The 17,186-nt window shown below is 35.6% G+C and overlaps 1 protein-coding gene across 1 annotated transcript; it reads left to right on the forward strand.

Annotated features, from left to right (window-relative positions):
• Positions 1-11,318: 11,318 nt before the first annotated feature.
• LOC110898422 (protein RETICULATA-RELATED 4, chloroplastic) lies at positions 11,319-16,684 on the forward strand. The gene is made up of 8 exons (XM_022145207.2): positions 11,319-11,964; positions 13,802-13,870; positions 14,596-14,727; positions 14,838-14,891; positions 14,998-15,042; positions 15,904-16,043; positions 16,163-16,288; positions 16,383-16,684. The coding sequence occupies exons 1-8, from the start codon at positions 11,416-11,418 to the stop codon at positions 16,441-16,443; spliced, it is 1,176 nt and encodes a 391-aa protein (XP_022000899.1). The 5' UTR covers positions 11,319-11,415; the 3' UTR covers positions 16,444-16,684.
• The last annotated feature ends 502 nt before the right edge of the window (positions 16,685-17,186 follow it).

A 17,186-nucleotide genomic window follows, 5' to 3' on the forward strand; every position in this document is an offset into this window, starting at 1 on the left:
TTTCTGAAAATACGTAAGTTACTTTGTGAAGTCCGGGTGGTATTAATAATACCGGCGTAACTTAAATATTTATTGTGAAGGCGTTCGCATTATTTTGGAGTCGTTAATATTTGGTAATATTATTTTTACCCTAAAAATAACATTTACGTAGTTCACAAAATAATCACAAAAATTTACACAAGTGTTGTTATGAAAATATATATTCTAAATATATATTTTAGCAAGTTTATTTTTGTGAAAATCCCACCTCCGACACTTGCTTAATTTTTAATAAAAATCGTGACGAAATTTATTTGGAAAAATAAGTTAAAAATATCTCCATAACACTTGTGATAAAAATATTTGCAAGTGTTAGATTTTTGGAAAAATTTCGCCAGAGTTTCCTCTGTAACCGGAGGTGGCCACGCTTTCAAGCGTATCATTTTCTTTTATAATTCAAATCAACAATGTTCCCAACATCAATAACAAACAATATCCCAACATCATACTAGTTCAAAAATATCACAAACGTATGAACTTGTGGGTTGTGTAAAAGTGTGTAGTAACTGCCGATTATTTTTTTTAATAGATCTTTCTACTTTTATAAATGGAAATCGGTTTCTCGAAAATCTCATTTTTACAGAAAATGCATTTACACATCCTCTAGTCAAAATTTCAAAAGTAATTCTTTTGTTAAAACTTTTTGTCACACAAGTGTCTACACACTTGTGTGTTTACAAAAATCACCTTTGTTTAAGAAAGATCCAGCTTTTAAAAAAAAATATGATTTCTTTTGACACTTGGTACTTTGAAAATACCACTTGTAGATCCGTAGATCTACTAGTTTAGAACTCCATTTTGTAAGAGAAATTGTTTTTACACAAGTTCATGGTTATAAGTAGTAGTGGTCTTCATCTAACCACTTTTCACACTATAACATACACTAGGTCATGTTCCATGAACATGACTTAGTCGGGTTAGATGACGATCCGAACTAACACTAGCATAAAACAACACTAAATAATCATAACAAAACTAGTTTTATTAGTTTTACACCAATTTTCATCTATTAACCACTTTGTTTATATTATTTTAGTAGACTTTAAATTTTGTTCTTACATGCTCATAAATTTCAACAGTCAAAATTCTTATTAACCACTTTAGATATGAACAAAAAGGCGTTTAGAGTCACTTACTACTAGCTCGAGGCTAGGGAAGAAACTAGTCGAAAAACGCGTGGATAAAAGCAATGGGGTGAGGTCCCTTGCAATCCGTGAGCACCGGGCTTCCTCGTACGCGATCCCTCACACTTGTATAATAGTAGAATAGCTTGAATGAAGTCAAAAGGTGGTGGTGGTGTGACCTATATCTTCGGCCGAGAATGATTAGAAGAGGAGAGAAATGTGAGGTTTTGTTGTGGTGATGTGCATGGTCATTAAGGACCCTTGTTTACATATATAAACCATGAAATTCTATTATCCAATAGCTAAGATGTTATCTAGATATGAAACACTAAGAATTAAAAAATCATTCAAGGACAATGGTGTCACCCACATGGTGACCGAACTCGTTGAGGGGAAGGGGGTATTTGGTTCGATTTGGACAAGGTGATAAGAGATAGGTTATATTTGTTAGGTGACTAAGTTAGCTAGTTAAATAATTCAAATATGGTATTATGTGTGTAGGAATTATAGCGGGTGTTAGGGTATTCGGAGACCCTAACTGGCTCAGAAAAAAAAGAAAACAATGTCATGTTAATATTTTTATGTCCCGGGTTAAGTCCGGTTGTTTGGTTGGATACTACTCCGTTAAAGTGTTTAATAAATAATTAAAGTGTCGTTAATATTTTTTTTCTAGTGACACAATTTATTCCCGATACTATGGAAAGTGTCTAGTAATATTTTTTTTTCAACCTTTTTGCACTTTACTAGTTTAGATAAATGCTGAATTTTTATATTAAAGTGCATAATTTTGTACTCAAAGTACGTTTTAGGCACATCCGGTCACTGTAATTATCACCTAGTGACGCAGTTCTACAACCCTTATATCCCTACACTCTCTACTAGTGTAGCAAACTTTCTCTGGCTCATACAGGCCTTAGAGGCAGTGTCTGCCTGATGCTGGCTATATCAGCATGTTTGGATGGGTTATCCGTTCATTGTGCTACTGTGTTTTTGTGCATCACGGTTGTCACTAGAGTTCAGTATGTAAATCATGGAGTGACAGCAAATAAAGTATGATGCAAGTAAGTGTACGTATCAGAATTCAAGTAGCAGTTTATCCATAAGTTCAAGTAAGCACAGTAATTAAGCAGTAATTAATTATTAATTAGGTCGTACGGATACCTGGTTTAGTGAGGGTTGTCACACTTGCACCCTTGGGTGTTCAATTGAATAATTTGATCGGCTCGTTTAAACAGTCTTGTTTTACTTAAAGCCTTTGGGGGGTTAATGACCATGTCCCGGATATCCTTGGCATCATCTTACGAGATGGCCACGACCAGAGCACGAGGTGTAGGCGTACACCTGTCAGTGTATAACTCTTTAATGTGGTGTGTCTATTGATCTTTAACCCGGACAAGATCCGGGCTACTGAACGCACGAGTAACATGTAATTCGTTCACAAGATTATATTGCATAATTATCCCAAGTTATAAAAATATTTTATGCCATGTGCATTTAAATCAATTTTCAATCATTTTTAAAATGAGTCAGTTAATTTGTATTTACCAGTGTAAACTGACGTATTTTCCCAAAAGGTTAAGTGCATGTACTACACGTACTAGGCTGGCTGTCTCCTAGAGCGTCCACAATAGTCTCGCAAGCTCGGACGACAATAAAACTGTTGAACAATTATCTTATTTTATTTGATCCGCCTGTGGATCCGTTTCAACTACTCGTGATATTTAATATTACATTTTATTTAAAGTTGAAATGAATCTATTTCTGTTTCCGCTGTGCATTATTATATTGTGTTGTTTGTCTATGATGATGTCAACTACGTCACCATACCCTCCACCGGGCCCACCGGTGACACGTGGAAATTGGGGTGTGACATTAAGCTTCTGTAAGTATACCATACCTTCCATAGTTCTATTTTTGCTTAGTTTAGCTTATAAACCCAACCGTCGTAACTAACGGTTGGCATGGCGATAATTCACGAATGGTCCAGTGAATTGTCGAATCAAAAGTAGTTATGAGTTGGTATTCATGTGGGTAATAAACCCCTAAAAGGGTTTCCCCTGATCACCACTCTAACTATGTCAAATGTCAAGTCAAACGTGCACACGAAAAGTCAACAGAAAGCTATATTAGCGATTCTTGTATAAATTGTAATGCAGATGATATGAAACCTGTTTTGACACTTATAAAACATGATATTAAGTATATAAACTTGTCTACGCTCGTTTGAATCGACCATTTGCTATATTGACCCGGTTCGGAGCCGAATGTCGCAAAAGTTTGACTTTTGCATTGACTTCAGTTCTGACCCGTTTTAGTGAAGTATAGATATGCCTTAGGACTCTCTTAGGACCAGGTTACATGATGGTATAACCCTCTGTGATCGGTTCATTGTTTGTCCGAGTCTTTTACGCATTTCCGTTAATCGCCTAAAAGTTGACCGTAACGGCCTTTTTAAAATAAAACGAGTATTTCGGACGCGTGAACGGACCATAACCTTGCTTACTAAATTATAAGCATGTCCTTAAAGTTTCACTTCAATCCGAGGTTTAGAATGAGAGTTATGCTAAAAAGCGCAATTAAAGTAAACTTTTGTAATAAACGGCGCAATTAGCATAACGCCTATCTAAACCAAGATTTTGTCACCAAAACTTTTATCCACTGTTGTAAAATAATATTTTTGGGATTTTAAAGATTTTTAATAATTTTTACCTTGCTCATAACCTGCGGTTATTGCTACGGTTCGGTAAATACCGAATATGCCCTTTTCGGCCAAAACTTGAGTCCTACAAGGTCTTTTGACCCGATTCCAGTTGCTACTGATTTTAAATAATAAATAAAGTATCTTAGACTTTATAAACTGTTCGGGAAACTCAGATTTCCTGTAGAACTCGAAAAGCTCTTTAAAAGTCTTTAAAATGACCGGAAAAAAACCCCTACGGGGCGATATATTAACTAAAACTCGTTACGGGCATCACGGAAGGTACCCTACTGATACCACAACCTCTTTAAGGCATATTGACTTAGGAAATAAGCGTAGGACTCTCATGGCTAACCGTTTCGCCTATTGCGCGCACGATTCGGCTTATGAAACTAGTTTTCATAAATTAGCCGATATGGGTCAAGCCATATTATTTTGACCCCGAAATCCAGAGTGTGAACTTTAAAACCACATAAAACAAGTCTCTGAACTTGTTGGGTCAGAATCACACTCCATTCTCGGTTTTCGCCTTTTCGCGCGATTAAACCGTATTTATATTTCGGAACCAACCAGTCTAGGCTACGACCAATATAAAGACCCGTTAGGATTCTAATAGGTTAATTAAAACCTTCGTTCCAGAATAGGAGCCCCAGTAAAAGCTATCTGTGACGTATTCCATTAAGGAATATACTTGCAAAGGTAAATACTTTAACTTATTTTCCCTTATACGGGCTTGGGATACGGTATATTAATACCGCTTGATTGAGCATCATATCTTCCATCGCTTAGGTGGTTAATTGAATTATGTGATCGGCTCATTTAAACAGTCTTGTTACTTAAAAGCCTTTGGGGGGTTAATGACCGTTGTCCCGGATATCCTTGGCATCATTTTACGAAATGGCCACGACCTCGACATCCCGGTGTAGGCGTACACCCGGTATATTATGTCGACATTATTATTATTAAAAGAGTAGCCGTTGTTTTTTTTACACTACGGTTTTACGCAATGTGGTGTGTCTATTAATCTTTAACCCGGACAGGATCCGGGCTACTGAACGCATAAAAGGACATGTAATTCGTTCACAAGATTTTAATAATTTTCCCAAGTTATAAAAGAGTTTGTGCCTCGTGCATTCAAATCAATTTTAATAAACATTTTCAAATGTGTCAGTTGAACGTATTTATCAGTGTAAACTGACGTATTTTCCCCAAAAGATTAAGTGCAGGTACTACACGAAATTTGGCTGGTAATAGCTTCCTAGCATCATGATAAGTCTCGCAAGCTTGATGCTGTATCTGACTGAACAATACTTTATTATTATCTTGATCCCCTGTGGATACAATTCGACTTCTGTAATACATTTGATATTACATTCAAAAGGTTGAATTATATTTATCTTTATGCTTCCGCTGTGCATTCATATAATTGTGTGGTTTGACTATATTGTTGCCAACTATGTCACGGAAATCCCCCACCGGGCCCACTGGTGATACACGTGGAAATCGGGGTGTGACACGATGATACGTATACGATAGAGTTCCTAGTCAAATTACTTTTAATCCCAATCACTATATCTAACATACTATCTTCGATAAGTCGCGTTTCGATGTCGGTTTCGATTGAGTTTGATCGCTTTTCGAGTTTCGATTCGATTTTCGATTGATTCGCTTGAATACCACACCAAACATATAGATAAACATGCACAAGTAACACATAAGGCACACACACACACGTATAACAATACCAAAATTCGCAGAATTCGAGTCTCGAGTTTGATTAATTGATTGATTAGCTTGATTATTGATTGATTAACTTTATCGCATTGTTACTTCCTATCATTCACAGTCGTAGATCGGTTCGCATTGAAACATTCGATTACTTCGATTCTTGCTGATTACAACACTTACTCCACATAATACAACTAAAACCCAAAATCGACTATTTACAGTCAAAGAAGGTCAAAGTTGACTTGGACTTTGACTTTGACATTCGAAAACACGGGGTGTTACAGCCTCCCCTTGTTTAGGGAATTTCGTCCCGAAATTAGGCTCGAAGGCTACACAACACCGTGATTTACCGATTTGACGCTTCAGATCTATTTATTCAAACAGCTGCGGGTACTTGGCCTTCATGTCGCTTTCGAGTTCCCAAGTGAACTCCGCGCCTCGTTTGCCTTCCCATCGGACCTTTACGATCGGGATGCGAGAGCGCCTGAGCTGCTTGGTTTGGCGATCCATGATTTCGACAGGCTTTTCTACGAAGTGTAACGTTTCGTTGACCTGAAGATCGTCGAGCGGTACGATTAGATCATGATCAGCAAGGCATTTTCGGAGGTTAGAGACGTGGAAAGTCGGGTGGACGTTACTGAGTTGTCGGAACGGAATTTATTTGCCTAGTTGCTTTCTGTGATAACTTGTTTATTTATTTGGGATACGGTATGGGACGTATCATTTAACTGAATTTGTAATAATAGTTGTTGTGGAAACTTCTGGACAATCTGTTTCGCTCAGTGTCGCGCCCCGATGATTCCGCCATCGGTTGGGGTGTGACAGATGCGGTACAACAGTGGTGGCTCACAGTGGTAACGGGTGCGGCAGCAGCGGTGGTGCTCGACGGTCGTCGGGATACGACAACAGTAACGGTGGTACTCAACCGGTTAAGGAGGCAGCAGGTTTCAGGTAGCGGTGGTTGTGGATGTGGTGGGAGAGAAGGAGATGTGAGAAGAGGGAGAGAATAAAAAAAGAACAGGTTTTTTTTGTGTGTTTATATATATAATTTTTTTAAACCTTTTTTTAAGTTATTTACACAGTTTGTCCCTGCTTCGTTAAAATGACAAAATTGCCCTCATGTGCAAGGCACGTGACAAGATTTAACGAAAAAAAGTAATTGGGTTAGGCCCAAAGGGTAAAACGTGCTTGATTTTTAAACATAAAGGACAAAACTCATCAATTTTAAACATAAAGGACACCGCCTGCAAAGAGCCATAAAAATAAAGGACAATTCTTGCAATCCACTCTTGTAGTTTTATATAAGGTTGCTATACTTTTGTTGTTTATGGTTTTGATTTAGATACACGTAGTTGAAAAGGCGAGAACCGAAACCGTTTGGTGCTTGGTTGTTGCCTTCCACAAGAGAATGTTGATACATATCTTTCGTCGGGGTCTCTGGACTGCCTTGCGACACTCAAATCAGTATTGGATACCACCATTGATAAATTATGCATTCATGCATCAATAGCAAGAAATATGAGTATAAGTCATATTAGGAGAGAAGAAAATGCCTTACCATGAGGATACAATCCCGTTCCCAAGGGGACATTGTGGTGATTAAGTGGTGTGGTTTACAGTTTTGCCTTCATTGATACTAATGACACATAAAGGTTTCACCGGAAAAATGAAAACCTAAAACAACATCCACAACATAACAAAAATTCTCAGATATTCGTCTTCATCATCTCATCAATACCAAAAGACAAATAAAATAAAACAATTGTATAACCAAGACTATCTAACAGTTTCATCTTAATACATGCTAGCGACACATAAAGCCTTCACCGAAAAGACCCACACCCCAAACAACCTCAACAACAAACATTACGCCTTGACCAAAAAGGGATAAACACAACATTAAAAAACACATTTGTCACCACTTTACACCTTGAATCACAACATGCGGCCAATAATCGTTGAATGCACATAAAAAAGAAGATGAAAACATCACAAAAAATAATCAGGTAACTAAACCCAAAAAAGGGTCAAAACCCTAAAAATCAGAGGGTTAAACAACGTATATGGTAACCATTTACCTAAAATAAGGTGGAAAAGACAGATTTGTGCGAACAAAACGATGATTGGACACCTTGTCGCCGTATGCGACAAAGGAGTGTCTGGATGGTGGTGGTGTCAGAAAACAAAAGCTTCCAAATGAAGCCGAGACGAAAAAACGAAAAAAAAAACATTATATTTCCATTTAGAGTGCAAACACCAAAAACGCAAAGTACAAGCCAATAAAATAAATAACAGCACAGAAGCATGTTATTCAAATCCACTAAGCACACACATGTACTAATTAGTAATATATAAATTTAAAACTTAAAATGAGTAAATTGGTTAATTTGGATTAACATAATCAAATTTGTTGTTAAATCGACAATCAAATATTGATTTGGTTACGGTTACAAACCAAATCGAATAACCGAATTCTTATTTGGTTTGATAGTTTGGATTTCGGTTTATTTGTTATAACCGAAAAATGAAGAACTCTATCTCACAATTAAAAAGTTGAGAGTTCAAATCATGTATGTTGTAGATGTTAATGTGTTTATCCTAAAAAAATAGAAATTACTATTAAATGTTGTAGATGTTAATGTGTTTATCCTAAAAAAATAGAAATTACTATTAAAAAAATGACCATGTACTCTCATTTATATAGGAACTAGGTGAATTAAGGTTTTGATTGGTGTTTATGTGTTAGGCCCAAACTTATTGGGCTATACCCAGTTTGGACTACTCAACAATAGTGGCTAGAGCCTAGAGGTGTTATAAGAAAAAATTACTCTAGAGATAAAAGAAATCATTAAAACAACATAGTTTGGTTGTTATTCTAATATGGAATATGGTTAATTAGATATAAAAAGTGAGATGAACTGGATTTTAATTTAAATATGTGGCGACCCAGATCGAACGGACCCAATAAATCGTCCAACATAATATATATGCAAACACCATAAATTTTGACCCGTTGGTTTTTTGTTTGGGTCCATCACATGATGCTTAATTGCTTAACATTGTGTTCAGGCTTCTTGATTAATGCATACAAAAAATATATAAGTGTAAGGAGTAATGAGACTTACTGCTTATTTATGAACCACAAATTATTGTATCTTTGGGAGATCGACGGTTCAAGAGTCTCGAACAAGGTGGAGAGGGCGTATATGTTTAAGAAAAGTGTCTTAAATACGCCCTAAACATTTTTTTGTTTTCAAGTTTCAAGTTTTAACAAATAGTAAGTTAGGAGTACAATTTTTGCAATGTTTATTTCATGTTATTACTGCGAATATATTTTAAAATACAACCATTTCAAATCTTTGAGATAAAGTTTTCAAAGAAAACATAGATGATTATATATGAACTATTTTCTAAACCAACAATAGATTACACGGCTGGCATGATACAGACACTTTGTATATATTTGACCCGTTCGATTTTGAAAAAACTTTTATTGAAACGTAGATAAAAACATATATTCAAAATTTTACATAGCGCTACACTACGAAAGGGGTGACTCACGTCATTTTATCGAAAAACATGTGAGGTAGCTTAAATAACATGTAAATTTGTGCTTTGATTACTTGTACATTACTACTCACAACTCGGGTTCGAAAATAATTATATCAAGACGTAGATACGTATATGTACGTCATAATGACATAAACGAAAAGGATAAACATCGTCGCTTTGTAAAAGAAAACGAAGCTGAATGTGAGGTAGTTCAGATAACATATACATTTGTACTTTGAGTACTAGTAAACTGTCACTCACAACTTGGTTTATTAGAAATCAATGATGTCAAGACGTAGATAAAAATACGCACGTCGCGACGGGATACTCGAAAATTAATAAAACATTGAAACTTAAAAGTTATGAGAGAGAAATAATATAAAATTAGTTATATTATAATAATATAAGAATTTTAAAAATTAAAATTTAAAGAAAAGAAGAAAAATAAAATAAACTAAAATATACATACTATTTATGCTCGATGCTTTTTACTACATAGAGTTAGTTAAATCATGTATCAAGGTGTTCAAAAAAGTATCAATTCGGTTCACTTAAAAAGCATTGTGCTCAAAATGATTTCTGATTAGAATGATATGTTTTAGGGAAAGTATCAAATGAACAAAAATGGGTTCGGTCTTTTTGTCAAAGGATAAAGGGAGGATTGACAATTGGATTTTTGAAGGTTCTCCACCTTTTTTGTGCAAGAAAGTAGAGAATACACATAAGGGTATCTAATACCATACATGATTTTTGCATATAAAAAGAAAAGAAATGCATAATGCAACATTCCATCCACCCACAAAACAAAGAGAATAATAGTATGTTACATAATGTGTGGGCTAGAAGCCGTTCAAATTGAAAGAAGCATTCGTTATCTCGTTCTAACATGAGCCTATAAATTAATAATTGTTTTGATTGACCCCATATTGAGAATAGTACAACTTTCTATATTCAAACCGAATAGGCGAATGTTAACTATTATATTTTGAAAGTTTAGATTTAAATGACACAAAAGGAGTTCTAGAAAGGGAGAACTTAAGCATGCATCATAAAAAGAAATCATAACATTTAGATCACATAGTGTGGGTGTTTTAAACGCCATGCTTCTTAACGCCGTGCACACTGGCCCGTCCACGACGTTGCTCAAGAGGCGGGGGAATACATTTTATATAACTTGAATTATAAAATAATACAAAAGGTGTGTGCCACGTGTCGAAAAAACGCCATGTGTCCATGCCCTGGGCCACACCGTCTGTTTTAGCACAACGCCACATTCTGACGCGTGATCCACGTGTCGCATAATACCCCATTTTCAAGCCCCTTCACACCATATAGTCTTAATGGTGTAAGCTATTACGAAAACAATTTAGGGGTGTGACCTATTATGAAAACAATTATTGTTAGTGGATGGTTGGTTATTAATGACCAAAGCTATTGTTCATACATGAGGTGGTTGGTTTAGCTGTTATAAACTAACATGTTATTATGGGAGGCCATTAGATAAAACGGGTCGCATGTTCCCAAAATCTCAAGGTGTTATCTATGCTAACAAGTTGAACATTGATGGATACTTGATATCTCTAGGCGATAAAACCGTCATTACATGTAAAAGACGGTTTATCAGTGGGCCTAACCCACTTAACAGAGACACATGCCTTTTAGAGATAATACATCAAGTTTAAACCTGTAGTTTAAAATAATTGGTGTAAAGTATAATAAAAGTAACAATTTTCGTTCAATATAAAAGTAAAAGAAGGCCTATATAATTAATGTTGTTCACAATCGTAGTATGGCTGGATTGACTAAGACTCATAGAGGCGTTTTCATCCGTTATTGACATTATCACATTACGAGAGTCACTAAGGAAAAAAAATACTATATGTTTTGTTACACACAATGTTTTAAAAGGTTGTACCGGTTGAACCATTCGGTAGAACCGGTTAAATCGACCGATACACCTAGTTGAACTGCTCGATACAAGAATTCGTACATGTCAACAGACACATAATACGTAAAAGACCAAGTTGTTGGTTCGACCGAAACAACATTAGAACAACAACCCGAGCAGCTGCCACTTTCCGAAATCTCCGGATGTAGTCTTTTTTAACCTTTTCCGCTTTATTATTTTCATTTTCATTTATATTTATATTTATATATTTATACACATAACATAATATTACATTAAACCCACCTACACGCACGCCAGCTTGCCACCAACCCATCTCTGTTTCTAAAAACTAACGACAGACACTTTTCTAAACCCTCACCGCCACCATGTCCGCGGCGGCGATGTCAGCCACGCGCTTCACCTCTTCCAAAGACTACACCAGATTCAACCACCGCATCCCAATCCAATCACTCCACTTCAACCCAAATCACTCCCTTTCAATCCGTACCAACCGACATCTTCGTCATTCTTTCTCATTAAAACATGACAACAACAACCACCGCCACAAGTTTCCGATACTACTCGCATTCTCCGGTGACGATGGCGGCGTTGGACACGGGAACAACGGCGGCGGCGGAGGAGGCGGCGGCGGGGGTGATGGTCATGGTCATGGTGGTGGTGGTGGGAATGAGAAGGAGGTGTTGATGGTGTTGGCGGAGGTTGGGAGGACGTTGGATGGGATTCCGGCGGATCTAGCGGCGGCGGTTAGGGCGGGGAGGATACCGGGATCTGTTGTGAAGAGGTTTTTGGAGCTTGAAAAGTCGCCGTTTATGAGATGGTTGCTTCAGTTTGGTGGGTTTAAAGAAAGGTTGCTTGCTGATGATCTTTTCTTGGCCAAAGTTGCTATGGAATGTGGTGTTGGTATGTTTACTAAGGTATTGTTATTATTAATTTTTTTTTCCTTGATGGGTTTGAAGATATTTAGTTTCTTGTTAATTTAAGTTATTTTTTATGGTCTTGTTTTAACCCCGCTTGCGGTATGCACATATAATGTATATATGGGGGGGGGTGAGTGCACTAATTTTAACGTTAGTTTACTAATTTATTGAAAATAACGTTAAAAGAGGGGATGGTTAATCATGCATCATGTGGTGGCGTTGATAGCCGAAAGACAAGGTGGGACATGCACTAATCGGCAGTTGTCTCAATTGCTGAGTGTTATGTGCCTTATGTCTAAGGCTTGATGCAAAACTACTATTGAGCCGGGGTCTCACTGGGAGTAGCCTCTCTATTCTTACGGGTAGAGGTAAGGCTGTCTACATCTTACCCTCCTTTTAGACCCTATCTTAGCTTTGCTATTGGTGGGATTCACTGAGTATGTCAGTATGATGATGATGATGGTTGATAAAAATTCAATTTTTTTTTAATTATTTAATTCAAGGTATGTTTATGCTTTGGTAACCTATTGGTTTTTGAAGATTTTCTAGTTTCTTTGATTTGGATTAGATGGTGGTTTGTGTTGATGTAAGTTAATTTTGGTGTTTTGGTTAATATGCATTATGCATTTTGATTGAAAAAAGATTTGATTTTTGAGTGGAATCTTGAATTTGAGAATAAAGTTTCAGGAATTCTTGGCTAAGTGGGTGCAATATATGGTTTTATTGAGTGGTTTGTTTGGATACAAGAGTGAATTGAAATGAATGTTTTATGAATGATTGGATGGTTTTTGGTAGGGTTGACAATAGATATCTGTATAAGACACGATTAGACCTGTTTATTGAAAAAATACACAATGTGATTTTTTACTTTTTTAAAAATAAATAAAATTACGAGGTTAGGATCCATCGTTTCTTTTTCTTGGTACATCAAACATAAAACTGTGTTATAGACATGAGATATCAAGTAGTTAAACGAGTTATATTCATATCTAATACTTGTGTTATACGCGTCGTCAGAGACATATTAAACCCAATAAGACACGATTTGCCAGCCCTAGTTTTTGGTACTTTGAGTAAAATTTGCTGTCAAGATGCCAACTGGTGTCTTTAGAGTTGTGAGGTATCAGAGATTTTGAAGTTGTATACTTGTTTATAGAGTGTTTTTTGGTTACGGAAATTCTTTTGTGGTGCGATGTTATTGTCAACGATGTGTTAAGTTAGTAATCAAGGCAGCTAATAATATGTTACTCAAAAGTCAAACATGGTCTCGTTTGACTTCGAAAATAAAATCACAGAGTCTTCAGACGATATGTATTCTGATTTTTTTTCTTTATATTTTTACCCCTTGTATGCTTCTTGTTACACTTCATCCTAGTGATAAAGATGGATTTAAATGACTTACATTATTATGCAAAGGTAAAAAAGCCCGAAGTGACTGTAAATTCATAATTAGCGGCATTTTTATATGTTTTAGAAAATAAAACTTTATTTAAACTCCAGCTACTGCAGTTTCTTTTTTTCTGTCTACATGTTTTTAATTTTTTAACATTAGTTTATAGGATCTGCATAGTCAATTTTCTAGTCCCCTAAAAAGTGTTATGTGGACTTAGGCAACGGAATAACCGTATAAAGCTTAATTTACTAAGTTTTTACTGATCAAACCCTTTAATATAAGCGTTACGGATTCATCTAGTTTTTACTGACTTTTTTAAAAATAAATGTGATTTTATTCTGTCAGGTGTCAGATATATTTCATATGCCCAGTTCTATTAAAATTAAAATATTTAATTAAATAACAAAACATAATAATTTCTTATTTGATGTATGTATCCAGACTCTCGCAGAGTATGAAAAACGCAAAGAAAATTTCTCCAAGGAGCTGGAAATTGTTTTTGCAGATGTGGTATGTTAATTGTTACATTTTATCAAGTTCATAGCTTTAGATCGATCGATGCCAATTAGAGGTATTAAAATGGGAGGAGTGGGTTGTGTAATGTCTCGAATTAGTTGCTTCTGTTAAACGTTTTATCGGGTCAGGTTGGGTCGAACCTCTAGTTTTCAAAGAGTTGGAACTTCATAATATTTATCGTTTTTATGCTTTATTTATTTCCAAAATTCAAAGAAAATTGATAAAATATTTTTTTTTTCATTTATTAAAAAAATATTAAATTTTCTTGATTGCACACTTTTTCCCCTTCTATTAGATTCATGGAATGCGGGTTTTAAAATTATTGGTTATTACTTTAATTAATCATAAAATTAAGGAAAAGATGAAAAAATGTTGTAATCTTGTTTTTAATATTCATCATTTTCGACACATGTCAATGGGTTAAAAGGGTAACATGTAAATGGGTTAAAAGTCACACGAAGTTCTCGTTTAATGTTACAACTTACAACCCTCTTTAATCATTTATTTAAAAGATTTTTGTTTTTTATCGTAAAAATATTGTCTTCTGTAATCAGAACTAGCACCTTACTACCTTAGTTACTTATAAGACGTTCAAATAAACGGACGAAACGTTGTTTACGGGTTATCCTGATCTATTTTAACCCGAACCCATTTTGACCCGGCCCGTCTGAGCCGCCCATCTTGCCACCAAAGATAATTCCATAATGTATTTTGCGCAGGTGATGGCTGTAATTGCGGATTTCATGCTTGTTTACCTTCCCGCCCCTACTGTGTCTCTTCGACCACCAATATCCGTAAATGCAGGGCGTATTGCCAAGTTCTTTTATAACTGTCCTGATAACGCATTCCAGGTTATTTCTTTTGCATAAACATATGTTACTTATAAATTATAATTATCCGAGATCAATTACAATGGAAGTTATATACATTAAATAATATAAATTTTTTATCGCATTTTCAGACTGCTTTGGGTGGAACAACATATACATTACTTCAGCGATTGGGTGCTATAGCTGTATGATTTTATTTATTTATGTATTTTTTATATTTTAAACAGGTGTCGGCAGAGATGAGTTAATAATTGTTTACATATTTAAAGTTTTATGGATTTTAAATTTCAGCGTAACGGGACGAAGCTTTTTGCAGTGGGCACTGCATCGTCACTGGTAATTTGCTATTCCTTTATGCCTCGTTTTTTATTAGAAGTGGGAAGATGTGACAGGTTGTTCATTTTTAAAAAAAATGTTACTGCAGTTTGGGTAACGGGTCCGGTTGACCCACTAACACATTGTTGTCCATTTTTAGAAAATAATGTTATAATTAATGAATGCGTTACTTATGGTTACACAAATAGTGTTATATAGGATTATAGGGGTGTGAATTTCTGACACGACCCGAACTTAACATGAAATTTGCGGGTTTGGGTTTGGTCTAAAGAGGTTCGGGTCGGTTTCAGGTTGAACCCACCAACCCGTTTAGCTAAATGGGCCGGGTTGGTGGGTTGACCCGTTTAACCCATTTATATTCTGTTATATTTTTTAAAATATGTTTTATGTCATAAATAAAATTTGGGTTTGTATTTTATGCCATAATTATAACTTGAAAAGAGAATCCGACGTAAGATTTTATAATTTTAATGTAATTGTATTATACACATGCATTTTTGTAGTAAAAATTAATTTAATATATTAATTTGTGAAAGAAAAAAAATATAAAAATATCGGGTTGAACGAGTCGTGTTCGGGTCAACCTGCGAATGTTCAGGTCGTGTTCGGATTCATATGTATGACACGATTTTCTGGTTCGGGTCGTGGTCGTGTTCTGGTTTGTCTAAAATTTTCGGGTTCGGGTCAGGTTGAACCCGTCAACCCGCAAACACGACCCGTTTAGCACCAACCATAACCAACTTAATAATTTCAATAAAGCTATTTGACCCGTTCTTTTAGCTACATGTTTCAATTTCACCCGCTTGAGATTGATTTCTTTATATTGTGTACCTTTGTAAATAATCTAAAAACGGTGTCCAGGTTGGCACGATTATGACAAATACACTGATAAACGCTAAAAAGGCGGTTCAGAAATCTTCTGACGATGACCTCGAGAACATTCCTGTTTTAGCCACCAGCGTGGGATACGGTGTTTATATGGCGGTTTCTAGCAATCTCCGGTTAGACTTGATTTTCTTAACTTATTACCATTTATATATCAAAGTTTTTACTTTTTATCAAAAATAATTTGAAGATGTAATATTATATTAACAATCTTTTTAAAAATTATCGGCGACAGGTACCAACTTCTGGCAGGTGTAGTTGAACAACGGTTTTTAGAACCATTGTTACACCAGCACAAGTTACTGTTAAGTGCAGCCTGCTTTATTGTTCGGACAGGAAACACATATTTGGGTTCATTATTGTAAGATTAACCGAACTTTTTCATGGTATAGTTTCATTATCTATTTATCCGCTTCTTTATTAACTGGAAATTTTTGAAATGTTTTTTTAAACAGGTGGGTGGATTATGCGCGTTTGGTCGGGCTTCAAAAGGCTCATGATGTGGCGGAAGCTTAGTTCTTGATGATGTTATAGATGCAGATTAGCGACATCTTTCGAGTTCTATGTGGTTTGTGTCTGTCTCAAGGGGTGGGCTGGTTCCCCAAAAATTTTAAGATTTATGAAATTTGACTAGGTTGTTTGGTTTTAAAACGGTTTAATGTTCTTTCTTCTGGTTTTTATAGTTGATTTGTAGCGTTGGATGGTTTCGGATTTTTGTTCTTATATATGGAAACGATGAGTTTCTTAAAAGAGTTAATTACTGTTTTCGTCCCTGAGGTTTGTCAAAAATAACGGTTTCAGTCCATTAGTTTAAAAATTGCGATTTCAGTCCATTAGTTTCATTTTCGTAACCATTTCAGTCCACTAACTTAACTCCATCCATTTATTTTGTTAACTTTGAGTTAACTAACTAATTCAGGGACGGTTTGCGTCAGTTTTAGAAACACAGGGACTTAAGTGTAAACTCTAAAACATTAAAACAAAAAAAATAGTAAATTCCAAAAAATCAAAAAAATTCCAAAAAACCAAACAAATTCCAAAAAAATTCTAAAAAATAATAAAAATTCTAAAAAATCATAAAAATTCTAAAAAATTCTAAAAAATCCAAAAAATCCGTTTCGGCGCAAACTGTTTCGAACCCGAACCGTTTCGAGCTGAACCGTCCGTACCGTTTCGACCCGAACCGTTTCGACCCGTACCGTTTCGAAGCCGAACCGTTTCGAGCTGAACCGTTTCGAACCGAACCGTCTCGACCCGTA

Source organism: Helianthus annuus, chromosome 13 (assembly GCF_002127325.2).
Source record: "Helianthus annuus cultivar XRQ/B chromosome 13, HanXRQr2.0-SUNRISE, whole genome shotgun sequence".
Lineage (NCBI taxonomy): Eukaryota > Viridiplantae > Streptophyta > Magnoliopsida > Asterales > Asteraceae > Helianthus > Helianthus annuus.